The sequence below is a fragment of the Cynocephalus volans genome, chromosome 15 (genome assembly GCF_027409185.1).
Source record: "Cynocephalus volans isolate mCynVol1 chromosome 15, mCynVol1.pri, whole genome shotgun sequence".
NCBI lineage: Eukaryota > Metazoa > Chordata > Mammalia > Dermoptera > Cynocephalidae > Cynocephalus > Cynocephalus volans.
Window position 1 is genome coordinate 77,200,142 of NC_084474.1, and position 19,175 is coordinate 77,219,316.

General features: G+C 34.7%; 1 protein-coding gene across 1 annotated transcript in view; it reads right to left on the reverse strand.

Annotated features, from left to right (window-relative positions):
• Positions 1 to 316: 316 nt before the first annotated feature.
• The window catches only part of ATAD2 (ATPase family AAA domain containing 2), a 58,961-nt gene continuing 40,102 nt past the window's right edge, over positions 317 to 19,175 (reverse strand). The window contains exons 16-28 of the mRNA XM_063079830.1: positions 18,775 to 19,089; positions 18,304 to 18,436; positions 17,505 to 17,691; positions 16,634 to 16,819; positions 10,968 to 11,103; positions 9,775 to 9,971; positions 9,045 to 9,204; positions 6,916 to 7,038; positions 6,645 to 6,788; positions 5,600 to 5,995; positions 3,744 to 3,877; positions 1,361 to 1,489; positions 317 to 361 (exon numbers count right to left, since the gene is read on the reverse strand). Coding sequence (XP_062935900.1) covers positions 317 to 361; positions 1,361 to 1,489; positions 3,744 to 3,877; positions 5,600 to 5,995; positions 6,645 to 6,788; positions 6,916 to 7,038; positions 9,045 to 9,204; positions 9,775 to 9,971; positions 10,968 to 11,103; positions 16,634 to 16,819; positions 17,505 to 17,691; positions 18,304 to 18,436; positions 18,775 to 19,089 — 2,285 coding nt within the window. The remainder of the gene's footprint in view (positions 362 to 1,360; positions 1,490 to 3,743; positions 3,878 to 5,599; positions 5,996 to 6,644; positions 6,789 to 6,915; positions 7,039 to 9,044; positions 9,205 to 9,774; positions 9,972 to 10,967; positions 11,104 to 16,633; positions 16,820 to 17,504; positions 17,692 to 18,303; positions 18,437 to 18,774; positions 19,090 to 19,175) is intronic.

Sequence of the window (19,175 nt, forward strand, 5' to 3'; positions counted from 1 at the left end):
AAAAAATTTCAATGTCACTTATTACTCTTAAGTGCCATAAAACTTAGTTCTCAAAATAACTTTATTAAGAGTTGGCCAAACTTCAACTACTATTATTACAGTGCTATGTTCAAGCAAACTTCCAATATTTATCAGTTATTTTATACATGTAATTTATGTTACACATGTACATAAATACCAGAAAAGTTTAAATACTTTTACTATTCTAATCTTTTTCTTAAAGATGCAGGATTCCATATTGCTTCAGTTATGTGGACATGACAAAAGTGAATTAAATAGGAACTGAATAATATAAAGAACACTCGATACCATGGCATCATGATCTGGAACAAGCGAAGTTTTCTACCTCTTGCTCCATTTTCTAGATAAAGGGTAGGAAGTGAAAACAGTAAGTTTCAATATGGAAAAAGCTAAATGTTATTTCATTACTTTTTAAAAAAATAAACAACCTTAAGGACATATACATATCTGATAGTGAAAATTAAAATTCAGTTCAGTATTTAAGACTATCATATAAACTGATTTCACTGACGGGACTTTGTTACTTAAATGCTTTTGAAATGAGTCTGAGGGGCCTGCCCGTGGCTCACTTGAGAGAGTGTGGTGCTGATGACACCAAGGCCACGGGTTCGGATCCCTATGTAGGGATGGCCGGTTAGCTCACTTGGGAGAGTGTGGTGCTGACAACACCAAGTCAAGTGTTAAGATCCCCTTACCGGTCATCTTTAAAAAAAAAAAGGTAAGAAATGAGTCTGAGGTGCATTCACTTATGTTAAATTCAAATAGTCATAATCAAGGTACTGGTGTACTTATAAACATCAATATTTAATACTTTGTAGGTACCAGTATTATATATACCTTATAGGTACCATAGTATACTTTAATAAGCATATTAAATATTATATATATTATATACCAATGGGTATATAACAAGTACCATTTTATACTTTGTAGGTACTGGTAATATATATATGCACGTACCATCCAACATCTGTTTTTAAAATCAGCACACTAACATCTTCTGTAAAGCGAGATTAAGTGAAAACAAATAGGCCCATCTTAAAAGGAACTACATATCTTCATTACTACACACAAAAATAATTTTCATAGTTTACAGATACTATAATTCCACTGTTTATTAGAGACACAATCTAATGAAGTTACAGATTTAAAAAATACTAAACTTAGTTGTACCTAGAAGTAATTCATTATCTACATGTTAAAAAATGGTCTTTAAATTCTTATAATCAATCATTTTCTTATATAGATTAAATCTTACATAAGTGATATACGCCTCAGCAATCTTATATAAGTGATATATTATGTGACGAGAGCATTAAAAAAAATTTCAATTATTTACCTGAATAAGTGTGGTTTTATCATAGTCTCTGCGATGCTGATAAATACACTGGCAGATTACTGCATACAAATTTTCCAATTGAAATATATTGTACTTTTCACCTTTTTTAACAACAGTCTTCAAAAGATTCTAAAAGAAAAATGTGAGTGTTTACATATATGAGACAGAAATTCCGTGAAACAGGATATTTGATTTTGCAGGTTTTGAGAATTGTTATCTCTGCCAAGAGAGAGGGCAGACCAAGCCATCTGATGAGTCATGGCAGCCTCTGGACATGGCTCTGACATTTAGCTGTAGTTAACTTTATCATCATTCTGTGATCTGTCTCTGCCCTGGTTAACTCGCATTCAAAAAACTATAACTGAGGAGGTTGCCAGTTTCAATTCTAGCCATAAAACTTCAAAGACAAATTAACAAAAAACCTTAAATTAGATTAACAGGAAAAAAAGCAATGTTTTTTTTTTTTTTTTTTTTGCAGGGTATTTTATGGCAGTATAAGTATATTATAATTGATTCCATTATGTGAAACTAAAAAAGATACTATATAAAAATGGTGAACTACCTCACTTCAGGGTTCTTCTTCTAATAAAAAATTTTTTCCGGGCTGGCCCCGTGGCTCACTCGGGAGAGTGCAGCGCTGGTAGCACCGAGGCCACGGGTTCGGATCCTATATAGGGATGGCTGGTGCGCTCACTGGCTGAGCGTGGTGCAGACCACACCATGCCAAGGGTTGCGATCCCCTTACCAGTCAAAAAAAAAAAATTTTTGTTTTCCATCTGCTCAGAGTTTCTTCTCATGACTAAAATGGTGGATTCACTGGATTTCTATAATTCTTCAATTCTGTCCCTACCAGACAGACTTGAATGGCATACCAGAATATGCCATTACCTTATAATTAACAAGAACATGCCATTACAGTTAAGTAAAAATCACCTAAAATGGTCATAGGTAATGGTCATAAAAACAATTTATGGAACCAATGATTTAGACCAGAATGTTAAAAACTATAAAGCAACACATTCGTTACCTCCAACTACTGCCTTTATGCAAATTATTCTGTAGCAAGTTTATCCTCTTATAAAAGGTCATTATTGCATGCCTAATGGATACACTGCATTACGACACAGTCCCTCTTTTGGTGGGTTGTTATGAGAAAAAGTACAAGTTGAAATAGTCTCAAGAAAAGGCTTTCTATAATTAACTCTAAATGATGTACCTGTATATTATATACAGTATACAAACAGAGCAGAACAAAGCTGTAAAAGTTATAAAAACTGATTAAGTAGAGCAATAATTTCTACTCCTAACTCCAAACAACATAGTGAACTATATACAAAGTTCCTATTTCAGTATTAGGAATACCATTGTCATGGTCATAAGATTTATAAGGGCTTTTGGTTTCACACATATTTTTAAAAAGACTTTTTCAGAGACTTAAATTTTTTTTGGAGGAAGTGCTCCAGGAATATTGCTGCTTCCTTCTCTAACAAGTATAAACATCAAGTTCTTAATAGCTCTGACACATTCAAAAGAAAAAGGTTTTCTTGAGCTAATGGCTGCTAGCAGGTTCAGCTTCTACTTAGAGCAGATTTTTCTAAAATGTTAAAACTCTTATCTATGTAAATAGCTTACCTTTGATAAATGTATACAGCTCTATACATCAAAAATCTCAATGTTCTCAGACTTGGTATGTGGCCAAAATAAAACAGGTAAATTGGAATTAGGACATAATTTTTTTTCTTCTGAAGGGTAAGGGCAAAAAATCAGTCTTATTTCGGATATGTTAAGGCAACTGTAACACAGTTAAGTTGTTAGTTGGGGAGATAAGATTGTTGTTTAGGGGTATCAGCACAGAGAGTTCCAGATGTAGGATCACCCTTACAAAGGTGATGGCTACTCCGAGGGTACAAAAAATGGTCAAGAAAAACGCTGAGGAGCTTATAACAGTAGTTAAAGTTAAGCATAGTTAATGATACAACAGTCAAAGAAGGAGAGTTACCAATAGTTGTCAAATGTTACAGATATGGCAGAAAAAAACTCAATCTAACAAAGGCAAGTATTATTAGCTATTGGGATGTCATTTTATTAGAGTGGTGAAGATGAAAACCCAAGTGAGGGGAATGGGTAGAAAAAAAAGAAGCAGGAACAGATAACCTGAATCACTCTGCTATTTCCCTCTGGTTCCTACCACAGATCCTCAAATATAATTCCTAATTTCGGACAGGGGAAGGAAAAGAGCAGTGCAGTAAAGGGAAGCTGGGAGGAAAAAAAGTTCTAGTTTCTCACGTAATTTCTATGTAGCCAGCCTGCCTCTAGTCCACAATCCAGTGTTTGGGGATTACTAATCTGCACAGTGAAAGCATTATGACTTCAATTTACATACATTTAGTCGCTCATGGTCCACAACAAGAGAGGGTGTAGGCTCAGAAAGAATTGCCAAAGCCTTTTCAACACTGATGAGCTGCTGTTGCTCTACTTGTGAACGTCTAGCTCGAGTCATTCGCAGAACACACATTTCTAGAATGAAAAATTAAATAACTATTATTTGGTCCACAGACATTATAATGCCTAAAATAAATAATAGGCAGATTAGATAACAGTGCATATTTACTAAGGATGCAAACACCAATTCTGGCTTAACTCTTTCTGTTAAAAGATTAAGACACTGCCACTTACACTCAAAAATTAAGGGCAGTTTAAGAAGTATTTCTCAAATCGAGAGTTTCAAGGGGATCCTCAACAGATTAGACTGTCTTCTACCTAGGTACAAGATTCACAGAATTCAAAAGCTAGAAGTAACCTCAATAACCTAGAACAAGGGTTGCAACCTACAACTCATTGGTGAAATGTGGCCAACCACTGTAAATAAGGTTTTATTAGAACACACTGACATCCACTTTATCTACTGTCAATGTGGTTTTCCTAGAGGGTTAAATAGTTGTGACAGAGACCTGATGGTCCCTGCCTAAAGTATTTACTATCTGGTATGTGGACCTTCAAATTATTCTAGATTAGGAATTAGCAAACTTTTTCTTTAATCACTGATAGATGAGAAAAATGATACCAAGAAAGGTGAGGAGACTTTTCTAAGGTCAAATATCTAATTGTTGTAAGACCCAGGACAAAAACCCAGATCTGATATCTAAGCAAGTGTCTAAATAGTGTCCTTTTAAAAAAGATAATGATGAAAGAAAAATAAAACTCTGACCCCAAACAAAACATACTAAATTATACAGCCAGAAGATTAACATTTACTGCATTCACATTAGAATGGCTATATCTGGGCTGGCTGGTTAGCTCACTTGGGAGAGCATGGTGCTGATAACACCAAGGTCAAGGGTTCAGATCCCCATACCGGCCAGCCACCAAAAAAATAAAGGAAGAAGAAAAAAAAAAAAAGAATGGCTAATGGCTATATCCTAGTCTATTATTGTTATGATTATTCAAACATACTAGAACTCATTTCAAGGAAGCCCTTGAAAAAAACTTAGTGTATAAGCTACTGAAGAAAACCAGTTTCATTAACTTGTAAGTACTTGTTTTTGATCAAAATAAATTTTTGACCCTGTTGCCCACCTTTTTGCTTTGCATGACTAAATAATGTTTGGCTTTCCCAAAAAACATACAAATCTACTGCCAAAGGTTCAAGAAGATCCAAAAGAAGACAATACTAACTGGAAAATTGGGGGAGCAGGATCATGGAGTAAATATAAATAATCTTGGACTTAACCTACAATCAGGGATAAAAGAATGATGGGGATGGGTAAGAGTTGTTCCTTATCACTCAGCAAGAATCAGAGCAAACTGCTTATCTTGCTTAAAAATGAAAGGGTATCCTGCCAGCTTCTTAAAGCTGTATAGCCAGGCCCCAGGCTACATGCTTCAGATGGATTATTTTATTCAGCCCTCAAAATATCTCATTATCCAGCAACTATCTACCCCAATTTTGCAGATGAATAAACAAATTGGTAGGTTAAGTATCTTGCCTGAGGTCACATGCTACTAAGTCATGGACTGCAGGATCAAATCCAGGTCTGTTTGATGCCAAAGTGTACTTTTAACAATAGTGATTTATTAGCTCAATAGTAAGTAAAGATAGTGCTGTTTTTTTTTTCTAATTAACTAACTCGTGCTCTGAAAGACAAGCAAAAAGCAATAAATTGAGATATAATCAGTAATTTTGGAACTTTGGGCAAAACATCTTTTAAAATTAGTAACTTGCTTTTAATTGAGACTTACCTTTTGCTTCATTTTCATCAGAAATAGCTACTATCTGAGAGCTAGAAGTATCTCCATTGCAAACAATCTTATCTTTTCTCAATTCTATACATGCTGTTGTCTTCCTAGATCCTTCAAGTTCATTCTCAATATTACAAGTATTTGAATTATTATTTCTCCATTCTAATTTGCTCTCAGAGAAATTTTGCTGCTTCTCATTTTCTTCCATTGAAGACTCTCCTGTGTTTCCAGTCTCATTATGGTCTACACTTGTATCTTGAGTTTCTTCTGTATCACTCTCAGTTTTGTCATCTGCAGCATTTTGGCTATGATCCTTTGCCTGGGAAATCTTCCTTCGCTTTGCTATGGTGCCTAAGTACCATTTCGACTTCTTGCGAATTCTTCTCTTCAACTGAGCTTCAAAGAATTTAAAGAAAAATGATGAAGGAATATTTGACAATTTTCTAAATTCTAAGAAAGATGGAAAAAAACCCTGAAATATGAGAGGATAAAGAGTTTGAGAAACCACAGTATGGCTGGAATACAGAAGTAGACAGAAAAAAGTAGAGAAGTGGGCAAGGCCTAGAACACAAAAGGACCTGTCATTCTAAGGAGTTTAGACTTAACCATGAATAACTTTTTAAAAGTATTAAATAATTTTAAGGAGGATAATGACATGATCTGTCTGATGCATAATTTAGGAAGATCCCTTTGGCAGCAGTATGAGAAATTAACTACAAGAATGGCAAGACTTAAAATAGCTTACACTTATTATTGAGTGCTTACCATATACCACGAACTACACGTAAATCACACTGCAGTAGTACTAGGAGAGGGGTAAAACCTAGATAGCAGAAATGACAACAGGAGAATGGAGAACAGATTTGAAAGATATTAAGGAAGGAACTAACTTACATTCATTTCAAGAATGCAAAGCTGTCTTAATACATGCAAAATCAATGTAATTAATGCATTAATATAAATTAAGCAAACCGAGGAAGAAAAAAATGGCATTAGAAGAGAATAAAGGTTACAATTTCATAAGTGAAATTACCCAAGTACTTACTAGGAGTGCTGCAAGCCATGGGAGTACTGGGAGTCTTTAGCTTTTCATTCTGCTCTGGATCTGATTTTTTATCACCAGCAAGGGTGGAATTTTGCTTTGGCATCACATGGTAGTAAGATGGGGCATATTTGGAGGAGCTACAACCTTATAAGTAGACATGTGGAATGTCAAAAAGGATTTCAAGATTTCAGAACCACATGAATGACTAATTAAAAGGACTCAATACATGACATCTGAAGCATCTTTTTCTGATGCCAAATCATTTTCCTACCTCTTTTCTTTCTAGATTCCTGAATTTCTTCACAAAGTTGCTCAAAGTCCTCATCAAGTTCTTCTTTAATTATTGCATAGGCAGTATCTCTTAAAGCACAGGCTCTATGCCTAATAAGACGATCTGAGAAATGAGTAAAAGAAAAATAATTCTTAATTTCCCCCTTTTAATAAGTTACCAAAAAATAAACTCAATGTATTGGGCTAAGACAGTAGTTATTACAATTCCTTTTTACTTTTACTGTGAATAGTAAAAGTTACTAGAATTGTGTTAGTTTGTTTTTGGTGCTTATCTAATGTTTTGGACATCTGATTCAATATGGCAGAGTAAACCTAAACAATGTTATTGTTCTGCCCTATTCAGGTCCCTTTGAAATATCAGAAAAAAATGTAAGAATCAATCAATCAATAGCAAGACTAAACAACAACAACAACAACAAAAAAGGGAAGGCTATTAGTGTCATTAGTGAAGCAGGAATGTGAAAGAATTTTGGAAGAGATATAGAGGATGTTACTGTATTGACAGAAAAACTAAACAAAGATGATGAAACAGCAACCCTAAATCCTAAGCTCAGAGTATAAGTGCTGCAAACTGAAATATGCTGTGAGGCAAAATGCAGGTATAATAAATAAAGGCAAGATCCCTTGAACTGCCAGATTTAGGGCAAGAGGCTTCAATACTCACTCCCAGGTTATGGCTGACATGAATAACTACAACATTGTATAGGATATTACAGGGGGCTTCTAACATGGCATTTGGGCCTGAAGAAAGGCAGGACAAAGTCTAAGCAGTGGTTCCCAAAGTGTGGTTCCTGGGCCCAGTAGCATCAGTATCATCTGGGAACTTGCTAGAAATGCAAATCCTCAGGCCCCATACCCTATACCTACAGAATCAGAAACCCTAGAGATGGGGCCCAGTGATCTGTAGCTTAAAAAGTCCTTTAGGCGATTCTGATGCCTACTGAAGTTTGAACACCACTGGTCTAATGTAATTTTACATTGCCACAATAAACAGAAAGAAAAGCAACAGTAGCAGCATGATTGCACTGGAACAGAAAAGGCCCTGTCTCTAGGGTAACTGTTTCCTTCTTCCTACAATTAAGGGGTGTTCCCAGCTTGCTAGCTTGTTTCCGACTGCTTACCTCCAGAATGCTGAACTACAGGGAAAAGCCTAGGAAGGTGGGGTAAAGGACTAGGAGGGAGAGACCGATGAGCTTTTCAATTGTTGAAGAAACTCCCAGAAGTTCCCCATGCTAATCAATCTAATTTATAAGCACCACCAATTTAAAAACAGAAAGCCAATGTAATGGAGAATTAATGAAGGAAACAGAACTATTTAAAAAATGTATTTTTTATCCACTGAGAGAGTTAATAAGAACTCTGCATCTATAAAACAATAATAGGAAGCTAGGAAAAAAGAATCACCTGAGAAAACATTTCTTAGAAATGAAGTTGCAGTAAAAGACATCGTTAAAGATCCTTTACTTTATAAACTTTTATTTGTTAATAGAGGAGGTAGGTGAGACTAGAAAGGGCATACACATACAAAAAGGTCTGGAAAGATATCCCCAAACTTAAGTGTCCACCTTTGAAGAAAGAAAATGGGGGACTTAGATTTTTAAAATATTACTATTAGTAACTGTTATACTATATTTTTGTAATATAAACTGTAATGGTCTTAACTAAGAAAATATTTTTAAACCTATTTTATTAGTGTCTATTTTTCCACTTTGAGAAAGAGCACTGACACACAAAGTAAACAAGATATTTTGTGTCTCATTAGAGAGTATATCATATACTTGTTAATAAACAGGGATTTTGGACTGAAAGAGCCCTGCATTCAAATTCTGCCTCTGCCTCTTCCTGGCAGCATGACCCAAGTTTTGTTTAGTTTTTTTTTTTTTTTTTGGCGCTGGGCCCTGAGCAAGGTTTTTAACCTCTCTACACTTCACTTTCCTTATCTGTAAAGTGGAGGCTAGAAGGGGGGAGGTGGGGCAGAGAAGGTTGTTGTGAGGATTAAATGGCATTGTGAATGTAAAATGTTTATTATATAGCACCTGACATAAAAATCAACTCTAAGTGTTAGCAGCCCCCACTCCACCCCCTGAAAAAAAATTCATTAATGCTCACCTCCAGGATCTCTATCTGGATTGTACTCTAAAGCATTACTACAGATTAGATCAATATCTCTCAAATAGTCTTTCACAGTCAGGTACTTGTGTAGATCAATTTTACTGATTACAGATGAAAGGTCCATTGGTTGCTTTATTACAGTGACATAATCAGGAACCTAAAATTCAAGATGACCGAATCACTAAATTAACTCTAAACATAAAAAACATATGAGTCAAGTTTCTCTGCCAGGGAATATAGGGGATAGATAATAAATACATATAGATAATAATAACATATTACTGTGAAACCTTTGATTATATCTAAGGCTGTTTGTGTTTTGTATTTATTCCTATTCTTGCTCAGCTATATTCTCCAGTAACATCCTATATCTCTTTCCTTATCCAACTGCCACCCATCCTTTGATATCAACTTAAGACCTGGCTCTCTATCTCAATTCCAACCATGTAGGTCACAGTAGCATCATGTGGCATTAGGACATTCTCACATTGCTTCTAGAATGTTTGGGTTGGGTGAACAGTTAATTGTCGATTCTCTGTATGAAAGGAAAATGTGTTACATAGCTCTTAAAGTCTCTATGTGCTTAGGACACTAAATTAGTACATCTTTCCATACAGAGAAAACAAGTTCAAAGTATAGACAGGGAACCATATAAACTATCTGAATATTCTCTGACTTTGAAGCATTATGGCTCAGAACACAATTGATCCAAAGATTAAATTAATACCTCATCAGGGTCAACAGGCTTAGTAAACACTCGGAATCGCTTGTCGATAGCAAGCCTATGTGTGACATTTCTTAAGAAAATCCTCAGTTCTCTAAATGTATTTTCTTCTTGTTCTTCTAGTCGTTTCACTTCTTCTTCTGTCAACGGTCTTGGCTCAGGTGGTGGTGCTACTGGGAGTACCTCTAAGGCCTGTAAAACTTCACATGAACGGATGATTTTACTTACTATTCCTTCATAATATTGAGGGTAACAGATGATTCAGTGCAAACACTGCCTGGCTTTGACGGGTTATCTTTCCTACATTTGCCAAGAATCCAAGAATTTGGAATACAAAAGTTCTGTCATAATTTCTACTCTTACATCCCCTCTAGAAATGATTGGTAACTTGTAATTTAGAATGTTAATTCCTAAAAGTCATGACCTCTGTTCCATCTTCAGATAATTTAAGAGGCTACTAAAACTTTGAAAATGCATCATTTCCAGGACAAGAATATTCTAACTATAAAAAAGTCTTCTTTACTAGTCAATTTTTGAACTAATAAAAAATTGTGATGTGTTTCAAATACAACAAAAATTTAATTTTGTTTAAACAGATATACAATGAGTACTCAGGATAAAAAAAGGAGTATGCCAATAAGCTGGCAATCTACTAAGGGAGTAAGACACATAATTATATCACTGTAATGTCATATTAGTAATACAAAAAAAGCACAATAGGTCATAAAGATAGAAACAATTAATTTTGCCTACATAAGCTAGGAATGACTTCATAATGAAGAAAAAAATAAAATGATTTATACTAGAAGGACAGTAGTTCTTTAGGTAGAGATGGGAGACAGATAAAAGCATTACTGACAGAGATCAGGCATTAACAAAACTGTGAAAGGGTAAAATGTGTTTTAGATGGTTTAAAGAGAGAGTGCTTTAAGAAAAGAGATTGGGGGCAGGGGTTGGGGAGGTGACACAAATGCCAAAAATGAGCTAGGAAAGACAGATTGGGCTATACAATGAAAGGCCTTAAGAACTTTAGTCCATTTTAATGAGAAGCACAGAGATTTTTAAGCAGTAGATGCATCGACCTCCTGACTGAAGTTTTGAATTTGCATTATCAGATAGATGTCAATGCCATTAACAGATATTTTACACCAACTGTCTCAAAATTATTATATATTAATATTGATATAGGAACTAACCTGCTTTTTTTTTTGATATAGGAGGCTTAGCAGCTTGTTTTAGAATTAAGTCCTCAAAAAATTTTGTCCGTTCTTCTTTACCAGGTAACTGGACATTAAAAATCTCTCCATAATCACGAATAAACAACTCTTGTACCTTAAAAAAAAAGAGCAATATTTCGTGTGTGTATATATATATATATGCAGTGTATATATATATACATATAGCATACACAATGCACATATCAATCATTTAATACAACAGAAGGTTATTATACAATTTTTTTTTTTTTTAAAAGATGATTGGTAAGGGGATCTTAACCCTTGACTTGGTGTTGTCAGACTCACGCTCTCCCAAGTGAGCTAACTGGCCATCCCTATATAGAGATCCGAACCCATGGCCTTGGTGTTATCAGCACCACACTCTCCCCCAAGTGAGCCACAGGCCAGCCCTATTATACACATATTTTTAAAAATTGTATAAAATAAAGAAATCATTTTTTAAAACAAGTCTTTTAAGTATACTGGATTTATGTATAAACCATGTATGCAATATATTAGAAACTAAAAAACATGGGATTACTTTTAAAACTCATGAATCCAAACTTCAATTAATATAGTAACCAACATGACAATATTTTATTTAAAAGGTTTGTTGAGATCAAGTAATTCACTTTCACAAGCCAAAGTGAGATGTGAAATATGAGAATAAGTGGTTGTTCAATAAAAATAAACAAATGTTGACAAGGATATGGAGAAATTTGGAAGCCTTGTGGTTTGCTGGTAGGAATGTAAAATGGTACAGCCACCATGGAAAACAGTATGGTGGTTTCTCAAAAAGTTAAACATAGAGTCAGTAACATGACCCAGCAATTCTTTTTCTAGGTATATATCCCAAAGAACTGAAAACAAATACTCAAACAGGCACTTGCACACCAATAATCATAGCAGTACTATTCACAAAAGCCAATAGGTGAAGAACGACCCAAATGTCCAACACCAGAAGAATGGATAGACAAAATGTGGTATATACATATAATGAAATATTATTCAGCCTGAAAAAGAATAACATCTGAACACATTGTACATGAGTGAAACTTGAAAACATTATGTTAAGTGCAGTAAGATAGACACAAAAAACCAAGTATTTTATGATTCTACTTACATGAGGTACCTAGAATAGATAAATTAATAGACGCAAAGGGAGTTATTGTTTAATAGGTATAGAAATTCTGCTTGGGATAAAAAAGTTCTGGAAATAGAGAGTGGTGATGATTGCTCAACATTGTGAATGTACTTAATGCCACTAAATGGCATGCTTAAAAATGATAAATTCTGTTATGTATATTTTACTGCAAAAAAAAAAAAAAAAAAAAAAAAAAAAAGCAAAACAAGATTCCAAAAGGATGTTTCAAGACAAACTTCTAGAACTTTCCCAGTATAATAATTATTATTATTTATTATTGGATAATGTTTATAACCAGTATATTTCTTGTGTACTTTGTTCAGGGTGTCTTTGATGTAGAGAAGTTCACATTTACGACTTTCGCATTTCCTGACTTGCACAGTTTTCTATGCTCCAAGATTATTGCTATGGTTGGAATATTTGTGTCCCCCTGAAAATTCACATTGAAACTTAATTCTCAATACAACAGTATCAAGAGGTGGGGACCTTTAGGAGGTAATTAGGCCATGAGAGATCTACCCTCATGAACAGGATTAGTTTCCTATAAAAGGGCTGGCAGGAACTAGGGAAGACCCTTTTTGCCCTTGCACCATTTGAGGACAGTGTTCGACACTTCTGCCATGAGAGGACACAGCAACAAGGCACTACCTTGGAAGCAGAGAGCAGCCCTCACCAGACACAGAACCTGCTGGTGCCTTGATCTTGAACTTCTCAGCCCCCAGAACTGTGAGAAATACATTTTCCACTGTGGATATACATTTCCACATATAAATTACCCAGTCTAAGGTATTTTGTTATAGTAGCATAAATAAACTAAGACACTTATGAAAATGTTTTTCTCTAGTACTTTTTGATATAAAAAATTTCCTCCTGTTGTTCCAATATAATTTAAGAAATGACTATATTTCTGCTAATTCATTTACTAAATTACAGTGTATACAAAGGTCTACTAATGCACTGTATAATCCATTAATTTATCCATTCTGGCTCAAATTCCAGTTTTAATTACTGTAGCTTTATGGTAGTATGCTTTGATATTTTGTGGACCAAGAACCTCATTGTTTTTTTTCAAAATTTTCTTAGAAATTCAAGAACCTTTTTCTTCTACTTTAAATTTTAGAACCCACTTACATTTTACAGAGATAGTCCTGTGCCTATTCCCCTCACTGTACAGTTGGGGGTAATGGGACACTTTACCCAGTTTACAATTGTATGCTTAGGAAATACTGCCCTAAGAAAAAAAAGAAGCTATCCTTTAAGAAAAGATCTTTTAGCACAGAATTCCTATATTCTCAATAAAGTTTCTCCAGATAAAAATGATTATATTTTTTCAATCCCTCTTCATTCATATAAAGAAAGTTCAGCTAGTTTGTTTTACTTGTTATGAATAGTATAAACTCATTATCTTTATTCCAAACTTCAAAATGATTAACAAAGTATTAACTGACAGTAAGCACAATAAGCCAATGTTATAATATGGCTACTAAATAGTAATTCTTCTTTACTCTGTGTTAATCAGAACATTGCTAAAGTACTTCATTCATTCTGCTGTGGTCTTTAAAAAGAAACAGAAAAAAATATTCAGTAGAGTGACTAGAATTTTGAAGAAATTTCAAATAGGTGTAATGTGTAGCAGAGCTCATTATTAACACACTTCATGTCCTCTTCGTTTGGCACAATGCTATCTCGTATTTCCTAGCCTCCCTTGCAGTGACATATGGCTATGTAACTGAGTTTTAGCCAAAAGAATGTGAGAAGAAATGATACACAGCACTTCCAGATCAGACGCACGCAAGGGCCAATTCTTTCAGCTGGCTGGAATGAAAGCAACTTTGAAAGTGACATGATGAAAAGGAGTGCTGTGGTCTAAATGTATGTTCCCTCCAAAGCTCATGTGGGAGCTTGATTCCCAATGTGGGAAGTGTTGAAAGATGGGGCCTTTAAGAGGTGATTAAATTGTATGGACTACGTTCTCATGAATGGATTAATCCATTAAGAGAGTAATGGGTTATTGGTTTAATAGGTTATCATGGGTATGGATTGGCTGTATAATGAGAGCACATGAAAGTGCTATAGCCGTTTTTGCCATGTGATACCCTGCATTGCCTTGGGACTCTGTGAGAGCACCCATGAAGGAGAAGGCCCTCACCTGATGTGTCCCCTGAACATCAGACTTCTCAGCCTACAAAACTGTAAAAAATAAATTTCTTTTTTTTTGTAAATTGCCCAGCTTCAGGCATTATGTTATAAGTGACAGAAAACAGACTAGCACAATAAGAAAGTCTCTCTTAGCCTGAATGTCTGAATGACTGCATGGTGAAGGGTAGACCCGCCTGTCTAGTCACTTGCCTAGTATTGTTAAGTGTGTTAAGACATAAACTTCTATTTCATTAATAACCTTAATGAACACATCATATCATACAAGAAATGATTAGTATGAAGAAGCCTGGCTCAGAGTACAGAGATAGAAAGGAACATTATATTTTTTGTGTGTGTGTGTGTGTGTGTGTGTGTGTGTGTGTGTGTGTGTGTGTATAAATACATCAAATATACAAAGAGTTGTCATGATCAAGACATACTAGACCTGTTCCCTATGCTATCTGGGAAACAAATAGAGATTAAAAAATGGAAGCCTCTCAAAATAAGTTTGATTTTTAGGAATCAGAGCTAACAAGCAGAACTGCAGAGTGTTTCAAGGTCGGATATCCACATAAAGGAGAGACTGTAAGGGAGAGTCCTGAACTAGATAACTAACTAAACTAGAAATCTTTAAGGACCCTCCTCACCCAAAGAGTCTACAATATAAACTTTATATTTATTTCTTGGCTTATTCAACTTTGTTTCATCATCAACTATTAAAACAGAGCCATCAGGGACATAATCTTGTCCTCCTCAACCTCATTTCTTCCTACATTGCCCCTTACTTACTTTCCTCTAGCCACCCTGACCTTCTTGTAATTTTTCTAAAAAGCCAGACACAGTTCTGCCTCAGGGACTCTGCACTTGCTTTTTCCTCTGTCAGGAGGTTTTGCTTCACAGATACCCAAATGATTCACTACCTTACCTTTTTCAGGTCTCTGCTCAAATGTCATCATCTTGCTGAGGCCTTACCTAGTCTATTTTTAACATTGTAATCCTACCCACACTCTTTTGGCACTACTTAGCTAAATTTTTCTCAGTCATAATAATTACTATTATATATTTTTAAAATTTATTTATGTCTCTCTCCCCCTCAGCTAATATGGTAACCCTATATATGTAAGGAGGATAAAGTTTTTGTCTATATTGCTCACTATATTTTCTAGATTCCCAGTGCCTAGAACCATGCCTGACACAGAGTAAGCACTCAAAAAAATATTTCTTTAGGAAGTATTTGAATTGATCTTCCTACTAATGTTTTAAAAACTGTGCAAACCAATTTTGTCAAAGGTAAGGAAAAAAGCACTTATTAAACCATTCATTAAAAGAAAATACACAGAAGTTCCCAATGTGTTTATTATGTATGCCGTGGATCAGAGGTGGGGAAAAAAAGTCCCTGACCTCACGTACTATACATTCTAACAGAAGAGACAGAGTCAAGCAAATCAATACATAATGGCACGTAGCAATAAAAATAAAGTAGGGAAAGGGAAAAAAAGAGTGATGGATAAAGGAGCTATAATTGAGAAACTGATCAAGAAAGACCTCTCTGATGTAATACTTGAGCAGAGACCTGACAAAAACAAAGGATCACACCAGCAAGTATGTAGGGAAGAGTATTCCAGATAGAAGAAGCATGAACTTTTTGTTCACTATTGATAGTTATCTAAATTGGCACAAACTTAAAGGAGAATAATTTGGAACTACTAAAAATGTTAAACATATACTCTTTGATGCAGCTACAGCTATTCCATTTCTGGGAATCAATACTAGAAAAATCCACATAGTAATGCTCATACAAATTAAAACATAAGGATGCCTACTATAGCAGTTCAATAGAAAAAAAATGGAAAACAACTAAAACACCTATCAACAGGGATATGAATAAATAAATTGTGCTACATCAAGCCAATGGAAAATGCCATGAGGCTCTTAAAAGGAAACTTAAGTACTGACAAATATACAAGACATACTGATAAGTGGATAAAGCAAATTGCATAATAATATGCATCACATAATTCCATTTTTGTAAGAGAAAAAAATTATAATGCATTCTTACTATATACATACACATATACACATACCATCTTAACCAATGAGCACATCCACCAAGTAGTTAACAATGGTATCTTTCATTAGAAAACTTTTCTTTATCATTTTATTCACCTTCTATAGCACTTGAATTTTTATAAAAGTTATTACTACTTTGGTACAAACAACTCTCTTTTTATTTTTTTTTGCAGTTGGTACAGGGATCCAAACCTGTTACCTTGGTGTTATAAGGCTGCACTCTAACCAACTGTGCTAACCAGCCAGCCCTAACTCTCTTTTTAAAGTATAATAATTTCCCCCCATAAATTACCTCTTCAGGCAGAGCAGAATGGGGTTTGTCAGAAGTTGCAAGTAGTAAAACTGGAGCAAATGAAGGAATATTCTGTAATAATGTGGTAAATGTGGCTTTGAGTGTTGGTCCAACTATTTCCCACCACAAGTGAATATGTGGAACATACACTATACTTGGTGCTGTTCTCTTAGCTTCACGAATCATCTAGCAGAGGGGGAAAAAATCATATTCAGTTAGAGAGTTGGCACATTAGTAATGCTAGTTCTATTAGTCTGAAACAATGTTTAACCTCCTGGAATTATCATATAAAGCCCACAAGTTTTTTAAATGCTTTCCCGAAATCCCACAACCTTGTTTTTAAGTGTTTCGCAAAAGTCTAATTTTTTAGAAAACATAACTACTTTAAGCAACTAGAAAACAGCTCAAGAAATCTAAAAGACTTGTTGTGGTAACCAAGGTTAAACAAAAATAAAAATATAAAATACTTTACATAAAAAAATTAAATATAAAAAATAGCAAAAACAGAAACCACAGAATATCTGAATGACTACTAAGGAGCAGTTACTATTTTGAGTACTTTACTCATCTAATTCTCACAACAGCCTTCTGGGGTAAATACTGTTATCATCTCCATTCTGCAAATGAGGAAAAAGGGACAGAGAGATATAATAACTTTCCTAAGGTCACATAAACATTAAATTATGGCCCTGGGATTTAAACCCATATTCTTTAATAACTAAGCAATTCTGCATAGTTCCATCTTAGAAACCTGAAGTTAGAAATCAGAAAGACAAAAAAACACAATGCAAAAAGAATGCAGCAATTCCAGATTTTGTCTCTGAAGACTGCTTTGTCTTATAACTTATTTGTTTGGGCAACAATGAATTACCTGAGCACATGTTTCTTCAGGAGATGTAGTGCTGACTCCAAAAAGAACAGGAATATCTAATGTATATACAGTAAATTTTTCCAAAGCATGGATGACAGCTGGTGCCAGGTGAGAACCCTGCCCAAATCCTGGTTCTCCCACTATCAATATTCTCGGTCGAAAAGACATAGGTTGGTAATAAGCATTTCTGAAAGAAATGATTAAGAAGATATGTTTAAAAAAAAAAAAAGCTTAAATGTTTCCCCCAAGTTATCAATTATGAACTTTCACAGGTCAAAAGTCTATATGGCCAGTCAATCATAAAAACACGGTTCAAACAGTTTCTGGAAACAACTGAGCCCCCATAGATTTTTTATTTTTAAAAGATGACCAGTAAGGGGATCTTAAACCTTGGCTTGGTGTTGTCAGCACCATGCTCAGCCAGTGAGCGAACCAGCCATCCCTATGTAGGATCCAAACCTGTGGCTTTGGTGTTATTAGCACCACACTCTCCCGAGTGAGCCATGGGCAGGCCCTGCCCATAGATTTTTAGAAATACTTTTTTTTTTGGTGGCTGGCCAGTATGGGGATTCAAATCCTTGACCTTAGTGACCCTTACATCCAAACCCTTGGCCCCACACTCTAAATGAATACTTTTTATAGTGAAATTTCTACTATAGTGACAACTGTAACAAAAAAATTTGATATTTTAACTTAAATAACAAGCAGATTAACTAGCATCTTTTATCTTTTCAACAACAAATTCATTTATTTTTAGCTATTTACACACCAAAAAAGTTCATTTGCAAGGAAAATATACCTATTCAAATGAAGAAAATTAAAATTTTCTTTTGCCTTATTAAAGGATTTCTGAGAAATCCCATTTTCATAAACTGATGGAACATCGTCATCACTATATGCCAAGTCACTTTCTAGCAGAGGACAAGAAATATCTACAAAATAAAAAAATTACACATTATTAACTTTTTTGATTGCAATATAAGTCTTCATGTAATGCTTCAGTTAGCAAATTGGCATACTTCAACAAAAATTTTTTAAGCATCAAAATATTTGTGTAGATATGAGTAACAAAGTAAATATAAAAATGCATTCCAAACTTAAAAGAGATTAAGGGTAATCTGTGAAGTAAATTTCCTTCATATATCCCAGGTTAAAGCACAACCATTGTTTTTAAGATTCTTTTACAAAGAAACATTTCTGGGATATATAAAACATGTTTCATTTTACTAATTATGAAAACGAATTTTAAATGGTCAATCAAGTTTTATACCTGAGTCTAATGCTTTATTTGTTCTGATTTTCGCATGTGGAAATACTTTGTGCAGGGCTTCTAAGATCTTGTGAACAGTGCTTTGAAGGAGTGGTTTCACGATGGTGGACAAAGCCTGCCCAGGTGATGTTACAGCTCTTTGGGAGGCCGGTATCATCTTTTGCATAGCTACCTCAAAATCCTTAGCTGAGATATTAATTGAAGAGAGATCCAACTGTAGTTTCTCACTAGTTGTATAGATCTGTGGATAGCGTCGACGTAGAGCACATAAAGCAGCTTCAGTGCATATTGACTTAATATCTGCACCACAGTATCCTGATCAAAGCACAGGAAAAAATGACCAACCAAACAAAAAAATCCTATTAGCATGACCATGCTTGAAAGAAGATTAAAAGTCAGCC